This window comes from Rattus norvegicus, chromosome 1 (assembly GCF_021556685.1).
Source record: "Rattus norvegicus strain SHRSP/BbbUtx chromosome 1, alternate assembly SHRSP_T2T, whole genome shotgun sequence".
Lineage (NCBI taxonomy): Eukaryota > Metazoa > Chordata > Mammalia > Rodentia > Muridae > Rattus > Rattus norvegicus.
The window spans coordinates 213,473,573-213,488,117 of NC_141534.1; the positions used below are offsets into that span (position 1 = coordinate 213,473,573).

The 14,545-nt window shown below is 48.8% G+C and overlaps 1 protein-coding gene across 3 annotated transcripts in view; it reads left to right on the forward strand.

The window, feature by feature from the left end:
- The window catches only part of Cpt1a (carnitine palmitoyltransferase 1A), a 61,460-nt gene that overhangs the window by 31,177 nt on the left and 15,738 nt on the right, over nucleotides 1-14,545 (forward strand). For all 3 annotated transcript variants that reach the window (XM_087640255.1, XM_087640222.1, NM_031559.2), the window contains 7 exons: nucleotides 1,561-1,732; nucleotides 3,428-3,529; nucleotides 5,773-5,910; nucleotides 8,165-8,242; nucleotides 9,415-9,522; nucleotides 10,068-10,155; nucleotides 13,123-13,318. In XM_087640255.1, coding sequence (XP_087496381.1) covers nucleotides 1,561-1,732; nucleotides 3,428-3,529; nucleotides 5,773-5,910; nucleotides 8,165-8,242; nucleotides 9,415-9,522; nucleotides 10,068-10,155; nucleotides 13,123-13,318 — 882 coding nt within the window. The remainder of the gene's footprint in view (nucleotides 1-1,560; nucleotides 1,733-3,427; nucleotides 3,530-5,772; nucleotides 5,911-8,164; nucleotides 8,243-9,414; nucleotides 9,523-10,067; nucleotides 10,156-13,122; nucleotides 13,319-14,545) is intronic.

The following is a 14,545-nucleotide window of genomic DNA, read 5'->3' on the forward strand; positions in this document are numbered from 1 at the left end:
CTCGATGTAGCCCTGCTGTCCTGGAACTTGCTGGGTTGACCAAGCCATCTCGTGAACTCATAGAGATCTGCTTGCCTCTCTGCACGTGACACCAGGCCCAGCTTGGGTTATTTTTGAAATTTTATTCTATGTATATGTGTAGCCTGCATGTATGCCTGTGTACCATGTGTGTGCCTGGTGCCTTCGGAGGTGGGAGGAGGGCATCTGATCCCCTGAGACTAGAGTTTTGGATGATGGTGAGCTACTGTGTATCCGTTCCCATCAGCTGCAGGAGGAAGCATCTTCTAATGACAGTTGTGCTAGGCCGCTGACCCTGTTCTTCTGAGAGGCAAGGCCTCCAGAGCATAGGTCTTTTACTTGTCTCTGACGTGACGTTAATATTTTCCATTATCAGAACTCTGAAGATTATATGTGCTGCTATTATGATCATTTGGAACCTCTTAATTTTGTTATGTGTTTTAAATTTATTTATTTATTATGTATTGTTTACATATTATGCATATAGTAAGTGTATGTATGTATGTATTTGTATGTATGCCTGCAGGCCAGAAGAGGGCACCAGATCTCATTATACATGGTTGAAAGCCACCGTGTGGTTGCTGGGAATTGAACTCAGGATCTCTGGAAGAACAGTCAGTGCTCTTAACCATTGACCCACCTCTCCAGCCCGTTTTTTCGATTTCTAAAACAACTAAAATAACCCCATAAAACAGCTGTGCTTTGTCTTGATTTTTCTTTCACAGTCGGTGATTTTGATTTTTAACTACTTAAAAATCTTTTGTTTTTAAAGATGTATTTATTTTTATTTATGTGGAATTTTTTGTTTTTGTTTTTGTTCTGTTTTTGTTTTTGAGACAAAGTCTTACTATATAAACCATGCTGGTCTTGAACTCACAGAGGTCTACCTGCCCCTGCCTCCAGCGTGCTGGGAGATTTGTGTTTCCTATGAATAAAAGCAGCTTTTAAGGTTATATTTGAGGGCTGGGGATATAACTCAGGGGTTGAACCCCTGCCTAGCAAGCACGAAGCCCTGAGTTTACCCCTAGGCACAGCAAATACAAGCAAGATATGTTTGAGAGAGTGGCAAAGCATTAGAATCTGAAGAAAACAGGCCAGGATCCCTGTGTGCAGCAGTTGGCAGTCCCCACCCCTGGGAGCCGTTGCCATTGAGTGCAGCTCTCCACCGTTCCTCCAGAGACTGGAAAAATTGTGTGTTGTTCAAGATTGCTCAGGCCGCAGTCTGGCCTCTTGCTTCTTCCTTGGGGAATAGAAGGCTCATGGTGTTGCCCGGGCTGGTCTCTGGTCTCTGCCTCCAGAGTGCCGGAACCAGAGACAGGCCACTCTGCTGCACCCAGCCACAGCTGACTCGTTTCGAGAGGGCTAGAGACTGCCAGAGTACTTGGAGAGTTGGGGTCCCTCAGGCTTCCTCTGCTTCAGGGCGCTGCAGCCTGCTCTCTCCTGTCCCTGGGAGGGTGCTTGGTTCACCTGCGTTCTGGTAGCTGACATCACCACCTTCTCTATGCTGATGCCTTAACTACTTGTCTGGTCCAATCCCCACAGTGGCCGAATGTCAAGCCAGACGAAGAACATTGTGAGCGGCGTCCTCTTTGGTACAGGGCTCTGGGTGGCAGTCATCATGACCATGCGCTACTCGCTGAAGGTGCTGCTCTCCTACCACGGCTGGATGTTTGCAGAACACGGCAAAATGAGCCGCAGCACCAAGATCTGGATGGTAACCACCAGTCACCTGCTAGGGGACCCACTGTGACTGATGCCCCAAGTCAGAGCAGGACCCTTGTTAGACCCTCCCTCCTTTGCACCTTGGTGTGTGACCTGTCCCCAACCTCCAACTGTGGGAGAGCTATGGCTCACCTTGACACTTGCATGGATGGTACAAAGGGCTGCTTTTGCTAATGGTTTCTGGGAGTTCTGCCATTTCTCTACTCACCTGTTTGTCCTGTAGTTCAGGCTGGATATTGAGCGTAAGTACCACCCACGAGGTCTTTGTAGCCTCGGGGCCCACTTTGCAGTCAAATGGTTTCCTGAGTTGGTCAGATCACATGATTTACCCTAACCCACCAGCGTTCTCTATTTCTCCATGACCTTGAGGCCAAGCAAGGCCCCCTGTTTAAGGGAGAGGGTCGTGCCGTATGCATGAGTGTTTGTCAAATTATAACTAGTTGTGGAGACTTTTGTTGTGTTTAGTTTTGGTTTTTGAGGTGAGGGCTTGGCCTGCCTGGCCATACCTTGACTCTGTAGCCGAGGATGACCTTGAGTTTCTGGCTCTCCCGCCCCCGGTTCAGGCATGCGCCACCATGCCTGGTTTTTATGAGATGCCAGTGATCAAACTCAGAGCTTCATGCCTGGCTTACCCAGGTGAGCTGTCTACCCACTGAAGGACACCCAAAGCCCCATTGAGATGCTTTTATAAGCTTAGTTTTCTGGAGTAGGGGGATGGGGGCAATGACTGATCGTTCTTGGGACCACTCTCTTTGGCACTCAGATCCCAACCTCTTCTTCCCTTCTTCATACACCATTGTGTGACTGTCACACATCTCCCCCCACGCACATATTGTCACCACTCTTGGCTTCTGCTTTTTATAAACAGTAATTTTCTGCACCCAAGGTTTGTAAAGGATTTTAATGAGTCTGGTCCTGGTGACATTGTCTTTCAAATTGCTTCTCTGGGAGTCCCTTTGTGCAGGGAGGAGTAAGTCAGCTTGACCTTGACCTGCAGGTCAGTGTGTCCCCCCCACACCCATCACCTGCACTTCTTCAGGGTTCCCCTTGGTGCTTACCACACACTCCTGGCCCTCACTCTTTCCCAAACCAGCCTCCACCTTCTGTATGAGCTTTATAATGTAGTAGCAAAACTTAACCCTCAGGCTTAAACAGCGTCCGCTAGTATGGCGCTTGTGGCTGATGTTGTGCTGAGTCCCAGCACTCATGAGCATCAAAAATCGTCACCTACCACACCTTGAACCCTTAGGATGTCCTAGCTTCTGCCAGCAGGAGACTGCAGCCTGCCATGGCTGGGCTACACAGTCTTCATACAGACTGTGGGAGGAGCTCACCCTCTAGGTTACTTGACTACTGTCCTAGGGGTGGCTTGAGGATCAGGCACCTTAGTTGACCCTACTCCCTATATGCAGAGCCAGCACCAGCCTCAAATCAAGGACCTTCCAGGAGACAGCCCACCTGCAGAGTCATTGTCAGATCAGGGGTGCGGTGGGGGTGGGGTTCCTAGTCAGAAAAGACAGTAGGCAGCCACACCAGAAGACTTTTTTTTTTCCAGCTGAGCTTTTAGTGGGACCTGTATTGTTTGACCCGGGCCTGATGGTATAGAACAGGGACTGGATCTATCGTAACACTCACCATACGCAGTTTAACACAGCCTCATTTTTGAAAATGTGTCTTGTATCTTCAGGCTATGGTCAAGGTCCTCTCAGGTCGGAAGCCCATGTTGTACAGCTTCCAGACGTCTCTGCCACGCCTGCCTGTCCCAGCTGTCAAAGATACTGTGAGCAGGGTAGGTATGTTGCACACTCAAGCGAGAAGCCAGCATCCTCGGGATCCATGTTTCTGTCTAATTGTGACTGTAAAATTCAGTCCTTGATCTCTGTTACTGCTCTGCAGTCTCTCCTGTAGGGTTTAATAATGATGTCTCCTGACTCCAGCCCCACAGAGTCCTTGCACTGGTTAGACAAGTGTCCTACCTTTGAGCTACATCCAGAGCCCTTTGATATACATTTTCTGGATACAAGGTCTTTCTAGTTATCGCACACTGTTCTTGAACTTTTTCCGTTGGGGTTTTTGTTTTATTTTGTTTTCCTATTGTAGCCTTGACTGTCCTGTACTGACTTTGTACATCCAGTTGGCCTAGAACTCACAGAGATCCTCCTGTCTCTGCCTCTGCCTCCTGAGTGCTAGGATCAAAGGTATGTGCAACTATGCCCGGTGAACATTTTCTTTTAAGATTTACTTACCCTTGGGGCTGGGGATTTAGCTCAGTGGTAGAGCGCTTACCTAGGAAGTGCAAGGCCCTGGGTTCGGTCCCCAGCTCCGAAAAAAAGAACCAAAAAAAAAAAAAAAAAAGATTTACTTACCCTCTGCTTTATCTGTATGAGTGTTTGACTTTGCGTATGTATGTACACCATATGCATGCAGTGCCTGAGAAGGCCAGAAGAAGGTGTTGGATCCCCTAGAACTGGGGTTATAGACAATTGTGAGCCACCAAGTGGGTGTTGGCAACAGAACCTTCAGCCTCTGCAAGAGTAGCCAGTGCCCTTACCGACTGTGTCATCCCTCCAGCCCATGACCTTGAACTCTAGATCCCCTTGCCTTAGCCTTCTGATGATAGGGGTTTCACTATCCATGGTTTGATACTGTTTTTCTCTGGAGCGTTACTGCACCATCAGTGTTTAAAGGTGCCACGTCTCACCTACTGAAACATCTTTCCTTTTTAATGGCTTTATTGAGATGCAGTATAGTTCCCTTGTTTAATGTGCAAAGTTCAGTAATTTGAGTGTATCCATTATTTTAAACTGTAGCAAATACATACAAAACCCACATTTATTGTTTTTTAAAAGGCTGGGCATGGTGGTACATGTCTTTAATCCTAGCACCCAAGAGGCAGAGATAGGCAGATCTCTTGTGAGATCAGACCAGCCAGAGCTACATAGTGAAACGCTGTCAAAAAAAAAAATAAATAAAGGATGAAAACGGTTAAGGAGATGGCTCGGTCAGTAAAATGCTTGCCGTGCAAGCATGAGGTCTTGAACTTGATTCCTCAGAACCCATACATAATGACAGATTCGTGGTACACACCCCTATCCTAGTACTGGGGAGTGGAGGCAGGAGGATCCCTGTGACTCACTGCCCAGTGAACCTAGCCTAATTGTTAAACTTCAGGCTGCTTCCAGGGAGGCGGATAGCATTTGTAAGGATGACTTCTGAGTGCCTCTGTCTTTCAAATGCCACCATATGTGTACACACACACACACACACACACACACAGAACCATTGTTTTCAGTTGTAAGCTCAGCAGTGCCAATTATACCTAGGGCATCGAGCAGTTGTGACCACCCTGGGTTTAAGGCTTTTTAATGGCCTGAAGCAGAAGCCGTAGCGATTAGGTAATAACTCCCACGCTCCTGCCCCAAGCCTGCCAACTTCTGTTCCACTTTCTGTTTGTAGTTTTGCCTAGTCAGGGAATATGACATGAATGGAATTAAGTAATATGTGACTTTTACGGAGGTTTCCCCCCTACTAGCGTTTATTTTTCTTTGAAGCAGGATCTTAACCCAGGCTAGCTTCAGACTTGTAATTGTCCTGTCTCAGCTCCCCAAAGCAGGATGATTTCAGGGTTTATCCCTGTCCTAACAGTGCTATGCTTCTTCCCCTTTTGTGGCTGATAACGCTCGGTCGTGTGGGTAGACCAGTTATCTGTCCATCCAATGGAGTGAGTGTGGGCTGTGTTGTAAGCAGGGAAGCTGGGAATATCCATGCATGGTTTTTATCTGGGTGCCTGCTGCCTCTTGTTGATGGCGGTGTCCACGGGTCACAGAGTAGCAGAGGCTGGCTCTGTCATGATCCTGATTGGCTGTAAACTGGCAGTAATTTAGCGCATTCCAGCTTCCAATGCTGGAGGGCACCCGTACCGTTGTGACTTCTGCTCTCTTTTCAGACACCGTCTTACTTTTTCCAGGGTGTGTGAAGTGATCCATGGCTTGGATGAGGGTGTTTAACGTCACTCGTGTTTTCTCTCTCCAGTACCTGGAATCTGTGAGGCCACTGATGAAGGAAGAAGACTTCCAGCGCATGACAGCACTGGCCCAGGATTTTGCTGTCAACCTCGGACCCAAATTGCAGTGGTATTTGAAGCTAAAATCCTGGTGGGCCACAAATTACGTAAGTAATTCTGCAGGCAGATCTTTTCTTGGTGAGGAAAGCTCCCATTTGGGTTCCAGGGCTCACGGAGTCCTGGCTGTGGCTGAGCTCAGCCTTACTTTCCCTGAGAACTGTACTCAGAGCCGATAGCATCCCTTCCCTCCTCAGGGTCCTTAGCAGCCTTTGCACCCTGCTCAGTGCAGGGACCTGCTTTGGATATGACCCTCTAGCCCCGACCTGGCATGTCGCAAAGGCTGTTCTCTCCCATGGTGGCCCAGCCACCTCAGCTCGCTTTCTGGTATTTTTCCATCCAAGAGCATCACCTCTGAGTGCCCTGGTCAGAGTTCAGATGTTGACAGTGGCAGCTGACTGCTTGGAAACTGCTAAGGGAGGGACAATAGGTACATTGCAGGATAGGAAACCAGGAGGGGGGATCCAGGTGTCATGAATAACTTGATGGAAGGTAAGGGATTGAAAATAACCTATAGGAGCCAGCTACAATGGTACATGCCTATAGTCCCAGCACTCAGAAGGCAAAGGCAGGAGGACTGTGGACTCAAACTAACCAGGGTCACATAGGGAAACCATACTCTATCTCAAGAAAAACTCCTAAATTAAAAAAATTATATATACATACACACACACACACACACACACACACACACACACACACACACCCCTAGGTGAGTTTATCTGTATTGCATAAATGTAGATATCTATGGAAACTAGAGGGCATGGTATCCCCTAACAGTTGTAGGTGGCTGTGAGCTGCCCAGCATGGGTGCTGGGAGCCAAACTTGGGTCCTCTGTAAGAGCAGCACACATTGAGCCATTTCTGTAGCCCATCCAAAAAAAAAAAAAATCAAGAGAGCTGGGAAGGACGCTCAACTGGAGTCCTTGCCTATGGTGTACAAGGCCCTGGGTTCAGTCTCCAGCACGGCACCTGTTTTGTGGCACATGCATTTATCCCCAAGTGCTTGGGAGATAGAGGCAGGAAAATCAAAGGTCAAGGTTGTCTGTGCTTATATAGAGCTCAAGGTGGGCCTGAACTTCTTGAGATCCTGCTTTAAAAATAAAACAAGGAGCTGGCAAGAAGGCACAGCAGTTAAGAGCATTTGTTGTTCTTGCAGAAGACCTGGGTTTGATTCCCACAAGGCGGCTCACAACCATCTATAACTCCAGCACCAGGGAATCCAACATCCTTTTCTGACTTCCATAGGTACCAAGTACACACACGGAAAAAAATTTTAGTGCACACTTTTAGTCACAGCACTTGGGAAGGCAGAGGCAGGTAGATCTCTGAGTTCAAGGCCAGCCTAGTCTACAGTATGAGTTCTAAGACAGTCAGGGTTACACAAGAGAAACCCAGCCCCCTGCCCCACACAAAAGAGAAAATTTATTTTAAAAACACAAATAATAAATAGTCAAAAACGAACAGAGAAAATAGACAGTAAGAAACAGAGAAAAGGATCCAGCAGAACCAGCAGATGGTGCCAGACCCAGGCCCTGCCTGGGAGAGCAGGAGGCCACAGGACCCTCAGGCCATCAGGTCCTTTTCTCAGGTCTGTGCCCAGCACAGTGCTCAAATCAGCATGGGTTTAAATCTGCAGCCTCTGGGTGGCTAGGGTAGCTTGCTGTGTAACATTGCCACCATCACTCTGGAGGGTGGAGACAACACATGCCAGCCTCAGGGTTAGTGCTGTGCCTGAGACAACCCAGGCATCAGGAAGAGGAAGATCGATCTGAGGGGAAATTTGAGGAGTTTTTTATGCCATACTGGGGATGGGACCCAAGGCTTGGTGAATACCAGGCAGGCGTTCAGCACAGCACCCCAGTTGTAGCCAGGACACTCTGACAGTTACACGTTTGTGAAAACGGTCTCATGTGGCCCCCCCAGGCTAGCCTCAGTCTTGCTATGTAGCAGTCTTGAACGTGCTATAACCTTGAACTCCTGATCCCCCTGCCTGTGTGTGCGCTGCTGTAGAGCTCTGTGCCCAGTTTTATGCATTCTAACAGTTGAGCTAAAACCCCAGCCCCGACTCTTTTATTCATTCATTCATTCATTCATTCATTCATTCAGGCCCAATATGAAATAATGATCTATTGTCTGACCAGCTCTCCCTTTAAGATCAGTGTGTCTCTCAACTCCTTGTGTTCTCTCTGCTTAAGACAGCTTTGCTTTGGACCCTGTCATATGCTGGAATCTTCCTGAAAGTTTTCGCATTCATCTGGGCATGGCTCCTGCTCAGTACCCTGACTTGTGTTTGTGCCGTAGGTGAGTGACTGGTGGGAAGAATATATCTACCTGCGGGGCCGAGGGCCGCTCATGGTCAACAGCAACTACTACGCCATGGTGAGTTGGTCTTCCATTCCTACTGCAGTCAAGATGGGTTTGTCCTGCTGGGCGTCCCTGCTGGTGCCTGGGAAAGCTGGAGATGGATTCCTTTATTGCTTCTGCCTCTGTTGTCCAAGTCTTCATGCTGCTGTGAAGAGGCCGCCTGGGGCCCATGCGTTAGACCCTCCTGTGTCTAAGGGGTCCCTGCAAATATCTTTGCATTGCAAAGCATGTTCATGACAAACAACACTTGCTAACTAAGCGCAGGCTGGCCTTGAACCTGTGGTAGAACAGATGGGAGCTGGGGTTGTAATAGAGCAATAGCAAAATTAGAGCTTGTGGTGGCTCCTGCCTGCCAGGCAAGCACTAGGGAGGTGAAGACAGGGGGATTAGGAGTTCAGGATCATCCTTGGCTAGATATGGTTCAAGGCCCACCTAAGTTGTATGAGATACTCTCTCAAAAGAGTAAGTCTGGGGCAAGAGAGATGGCTTAGCAGTTTAAGAGCACTTGCTGCTCTTCCAGAGAACTCAAGTTCAGTTCCCAGCACAAGTCAGGTGGTTCACAACCATCTATAACTCCAGTGGCAGGAGATCTGATGTCCTCTTGTGGCCTCCCTGGATACCTGCACACACATGTACACTTAACACCACACAATCACACGTACACACATAAAGAAAAAAAACATAGCCAATCTGCCAGAAAAGCAATAACAGAAGTGTCCAAATGAGGGAAAATGGTCTAACAATTTATTACGTCGTGAAGTTAGTGACGCGTGCCTTCAATCCTAGCACTCAGGGACCTGAGGGAGGAGGATTGCCTGAAAGCTAAAACCTGGTCTCAAAAAACAACAGCAGAGGGGTTGGGGATTTAGCTCAGTGGTAGAGCGCTTGCCTAGGAAGCGCAAGGCCCTGGGTTCGATCCCCAGCTCCGGAAAAAAAAAAAAAAGAACCAAAAAAAAAAAATTAAAAAAACAACAGCAGAATCCAAAAGCCTACTTAAAACAAATACAAAGGGTGGCTGGAACTGAGCACAGCTGTAGGAGCACAGTGTAGGAGCACAGCTGTAGGAGCACAACTGTAGGAGCACAGCTGTAGGAGCACAGTTGTCAGGGAGCCCCTACTCCCCAGGCACCTGTGTACAGACCACTGTGTCATCCCGATGAGCCCTCTCTGCTGTCTCGTCCTCACAGGAGATGCTGTACATCACCCCAACCCATATCCAGGCAGCGAGAGCTGGCAACACCATCCACGCCATACTGCTGTATCGTCGCACATTAGACCGTGAGGAACTCAAACCCGTACGTAAACTTTCTTTTAAAAAAAAAATCTTTCGGGAGGCTAGAGAGGCAGCTCGGTTGATAAAGTGCTTGCTTCGAGAAAAGCGTTCAGACCTGACCCGGTGGTTCCCACTCGGACGCACTGGTGCAGCAGTTGTAACCCAGCACTGGGGAGTCAAATCAGACAAAGCTGGGGTTCCTAACAGGCCGAATCAGTGAGGTTCAGGTTCAGTAAGTGACTTTGGGAGTCCTGAGTACAAGTGTTCAATTCTGGGAATCCACGTGGTGGGAAGAGAGAACCAGTTCCTGCAAGTTGTCCTCTGACATCCACGTGTATGGATACACTGGTGAACTCCTTGGGAGAACCGTTTCTTCATAACCTCGGGTAGCTTAAGTGTTTCTCTGGGAGGAATTTCAGTGCCCTGGCACAGAGTCCCCTAGGTGCTACACCAGGGGAAGCTGAGTGATGCAGTGTGAGGAGGACATGGGCAGCATTTTAATCAGCTCATTGTAAGGCTTTCCTGTGGGATGTTTGCCTGTTAGTTTCAAACACGTTTTTATTGCAGATTCGTCTTCTGGGATCCACCATTCCACTCTGCTCGGCCCAGTGGGAGCGACTCTTCAATACTTCCCGGATCCCTGGGGAAGAGACAGGTGAGTAGTACTCACCGAAGCCTCCCCTGGGATCCAGCATTTGCCATTCTGCTGCTCAGAACTAGGAATTGTTGGGGAATGTTGGGGGCAGAATGGTCTACAGGGTCCTTTTCCAAGAGCTTCTGTTTCTGAATGTTCCTGTCTTGGAGTCCCTTTGTCTTTTGTCATTGGTAGTGATTTGGGGACAGGATCTCATGTGGCTGGTCTAAAACAGTACACAGCTGAGGGTGGCCCTCTTGCCTCCCACTGGGACTATAGGCATGTGTCATCATGCCTGGAGTAGATGTTACAGCGGTTGGAACTCTTGGCTTCATACGTATTAGACAACTAAACCCCAGCTCTGGCCTGAATTCCCTACTAGGCCTGGACAATGGGCCAGTGTCCAGGTTTTAGTATTTCTTCTGTTGAGAGTTCCTTTCATTAGGCATTTCCCCCAAACCTGCTGGAATATTCCCCTAAGACTCCTTGGGCATCTTACCCTGGCCCACATGCAGGGTCTGCTGTAAAATACCTGTGAGAACCAGCATGCCCGAGGAGCTGGATCATGGCCCAGCTGCTTGCTGCTGGAGGCCTGGCCTGGGCTGGATGGTCATCTAATCTGCTTCTAACCATCCTTGGAAAACACAGGGAGGGAGAACGGATGTTAGCTGGTGCCGTGCAGGCCAGCTGGGGTCAAGTGTGCAGCATTGGTCACTTTTTAACATGGTAGCAAATACCTGAGCAAAATAACTTAGCGACGAAAGATTTATTCCACCTCCTGGAGCCAGAGCCTGTAGTCCATTGTTTCTGGGCTACGGAAGGGCAAAGCATTATGGGTGCAGGAGCATGTGAGGGAGCAGAGCATTTACCTCCGACAGGCAGGACACAGCTTAAGAAAGGGGACTAGAGTCATGGGTAGCCTTCAGGGCTAGCGAAGTGGCTTAGCACCTGAATGTGTTTGTCTGCAAGCCTGGTGCTTGTGCTTGGTCCCAGGTCTTGTGGTGGAAGGAGGAAACAGACTCCCATGGGCTGTCATCTGCTGTCTACACATGCATGTACCAGGGCATGCTTGTCCTCACACATGTTTAAGAAACTCACACGGGGGGTTGGGGACTTAGCTCAGTGGTAGAGCACTTGCCTAGCAAGCGCAAGGCCCTGGGTTTGGTCCTCAGCTCCGAAAAAAACAAAAAACAAATAAACTACATCTTGGGGTTGGGGATTTAGCTCAGTGGTAGAGCGCTTGACTAGGAAGCGGAAGGCCCTGGGTTCGGTCCCCAGCTCCGAAAAATAGAACCAAAAAAAAAAAAAAAAAAAAAAAGAAAGAAACTCACACGGGGGGATTGGGGATTTAGCTTAGTGGTAGAGCACTTGCTAGGCAAGTTCGGTCCCCAGCTCCCAAAAAAAAAAAAAAAAAAAAAAAGAAAGAAAGAAAAAAAGAAACTCACACGGGATACATAAATAAGTGGAATTTATTTATTTTGTTCTTGCGGGCACTGGTTCTCTTCCGCCGTGCGGGTCCAGTCTAGGCAGCAGGTACCTTTACCAGCTGAACCATCCCGCTGGCTCCATCGTGGTCACCAATAGTAATGATCATAAATATTAATTAAAATCTGGGTAACGTTGAGTGTGGTGGCCCATGCCTTTAAACCTAGCATTCAGGAGGCCGAGGCAGGTAGATTTCTGGGAGTTTGAGCCCAGTCTGGTCTATACTATGTCCACATAGTGAGTTATAGGCCGGGAAAGCTTCTTAATGAAGCCCTGTTGCAAAGACGACAAATTATAATTCATGAAAATGTAGTGTGCTCAGTGAGGTCATACAGCGCATGCTAGCAATCAGAGGCCTCTCCTGCTCTGCTGTGGGCTCTGATTGTTTGCTTCTTTTGAGACAGGATTTCATGCAGCCCTGGCTATTCTGAATTCCCTAGTTAAACCAAGCTAACTCACTGAGATCCCCCTGCCTCTGCCTCCTCAGTGCTGGAATTAAAGGAGTGGGCCACCACAACCAGCCTTTTACTGTCAATTCTTTTTATGGTTTTTTTTTTTTTATTGTGTTTGTGTGTAGGAGGGACACAGCCACACCATAGCAATCATGTGCAGGTCAGATCTTGTGCCATGAGTGCGGATCAAACTCGTGTCGCCAGGCTTGCACAGCAAGGGTTACCCACAAGTCATCTCCTAGTCTCTCCCCCACACACACCCCTTTTTGAGACAGGGTCTTATGTAGCTCAGGCTAGCTTCTAACTTGATATGTAGAGGCTGGCCTTGAACTCCTGGTCCTCCCAGGGGATACACCATTGTGCCTTGCCGAAACATTTCATTTTTTAAAGATTTTTATTTTTACTTTTTTTTTTTTTTATGAGTACACTGTAGCAGTCTTCAGACACATCAGAAGAGGGCATGGGATCCCATTACAGATAACTGTGAGCCACCGTGTGGTTGCTGGGAATTGAACTCTGGACCTCTGGAAGAGCAGTCGGTGCTCTTAACCACTGAGCCATCTCTCCAGCCCTTATTTTTACTTTTTATTTTTATGTATGAGTTGCCTCTTCATATGCGTGTGCACATGAGCATGTGAAGCGCCCAAAGAAGCCAGAAGGAGGCACCAGATTCCCTGGAGCTGGAGTTTCAGGAGGCTGTGAACCACCTAATGTGGGAATTGGGAACTGAACTCTGCCTTTGACTTATGGGAGAGATCATTCAATACTGCACGTGCCGACCTTGTTTCATAGATAGGAAACGTTAGATTAGAAGGGCTGGTTAAGCCAAAGGGAGTGAGTGACTCAGTATGGAGTCGGGGGCCACACAACTGTACTCCTAGAACTCAGGAGGTAGAGGCAGGAGAATCAGGAGTTCAAGGTCATCCTTGGCTACATAGGGAGTTTAAGACCAGCCTGGGCTACATGAGATCCTCACAAAGCAAAACAGTCAGATCTATGCTCCCAAGGCTTTCTGACTTCTTGTCACTCCTTTGTGTCCTCACCACCGCAGACACCATCCAACATATCAAGGACAGCAGGCACATTGTTGTGTACCACAGAGGGCGGTACTTCAAGGTCTGGCTCTACCACGATGGGAGGCTGCTGAGGCCCCGAGAGCTGGAGCAGCAGATGCAGCAGATCCTGGATGATCCCTCAGAGCCACAGCCTGGGGAGGCCAAGCTGGCCGCCCTCACTGCTGCAGACAGGTGCGTGTGTGCATGTGCACGCCCGTGCATGCAAGTGTGTGCACAAGTGTGTGCACTCGTGTGTGTGTGTGTGTGTGCGGCCTTGCACACCCTTCCTAGTGCTCTGCAGGAGCTCTTCCTCACAGGGTAGCACCAGAACAGTCAGAGGTCATTGTTTAGTGTTGCTTCATGGTATCAGACTGCTCCTAGATGGTGGAGCACAAGGGCAGCTGAGTTCAGTACAGGACAGCAGGTGTATGTGGGACAACACAGGAGGGCACATGTGAAGGTGTGGCCTTTTTCATGGGGCTATGGACATATTTGTTAATGGCTCAGACATCCTATGTGTTTGAGGGCCTCAAACCAGTGCCCTGATCTTGGGGTTCTCCCTTCCTCCACCTCCTATAAGCTTGGATTAAAGTCCTGTACCACCACATCCAGCTAACTTCTTCCTTCATTTCTTTTTCTGAGGTAAGCACTCCACCACTGAGCTTGCCCCCAGCCAGGGAGACTTGTTTTGTATGTGTGTGTGTAGTGTATGTGCACGTATGTCAATGTTGGGTGTCACCATCTGGTCCTCTCCACCTTAAATTATGAAGACAAGTCGCTCCCAGAACCTGGAGCTCACTGATTGGTTAGTCTGGCAGACCAAGGAGCTCTAGGGACCCTCTTGTCCCCGCCTTCTCAGCACTAGAATAATAGGTCAATGGCCACAGGTCCTCAGGCTTATGTAGAACGTACTTTACCCACTGAGCTGGCTCCCCCTACACCCCGCAACACACACCAAGCGAGCAGATCTTTAAGGCCAGCTCCACTGTGGGGTTAGACTATGGGAAAGAGGAACTGCCCTGTGCCTTGCTTTGAGCTAACTCAACTAGAAGCAGGTGGAATGAGAAGGTGGGGAGGGCATTTTGCTCTCTGAGGCCAAAGGTATGCCAGCATTTCACAAAAGGCCATCTTCCACAGAGCCCCTGAGCTGCTCTGAAGCTGCCGCGGGAGCTAAGGCCGAGAGGCAAATGCTTTAATAGAGTTGGAGATTACAAGGCTGTGTGTTGTTTGGAGCCTGGGACTGAGGAGGAAAGCCAGAAAGCTGGGGTGCACTGGGGACCTGCGGCATTTGTGGGCGTTGACACCGAAAAGTGCTAGAGATGTGGGCAATGGAGGTTAGGCAGCACAGAGGGCCTGGACGCTGAGAACTGTGTGAGGGACCCAGGGGCAATGGGAGGAAGCTACTGCAGTTTTGAAGGG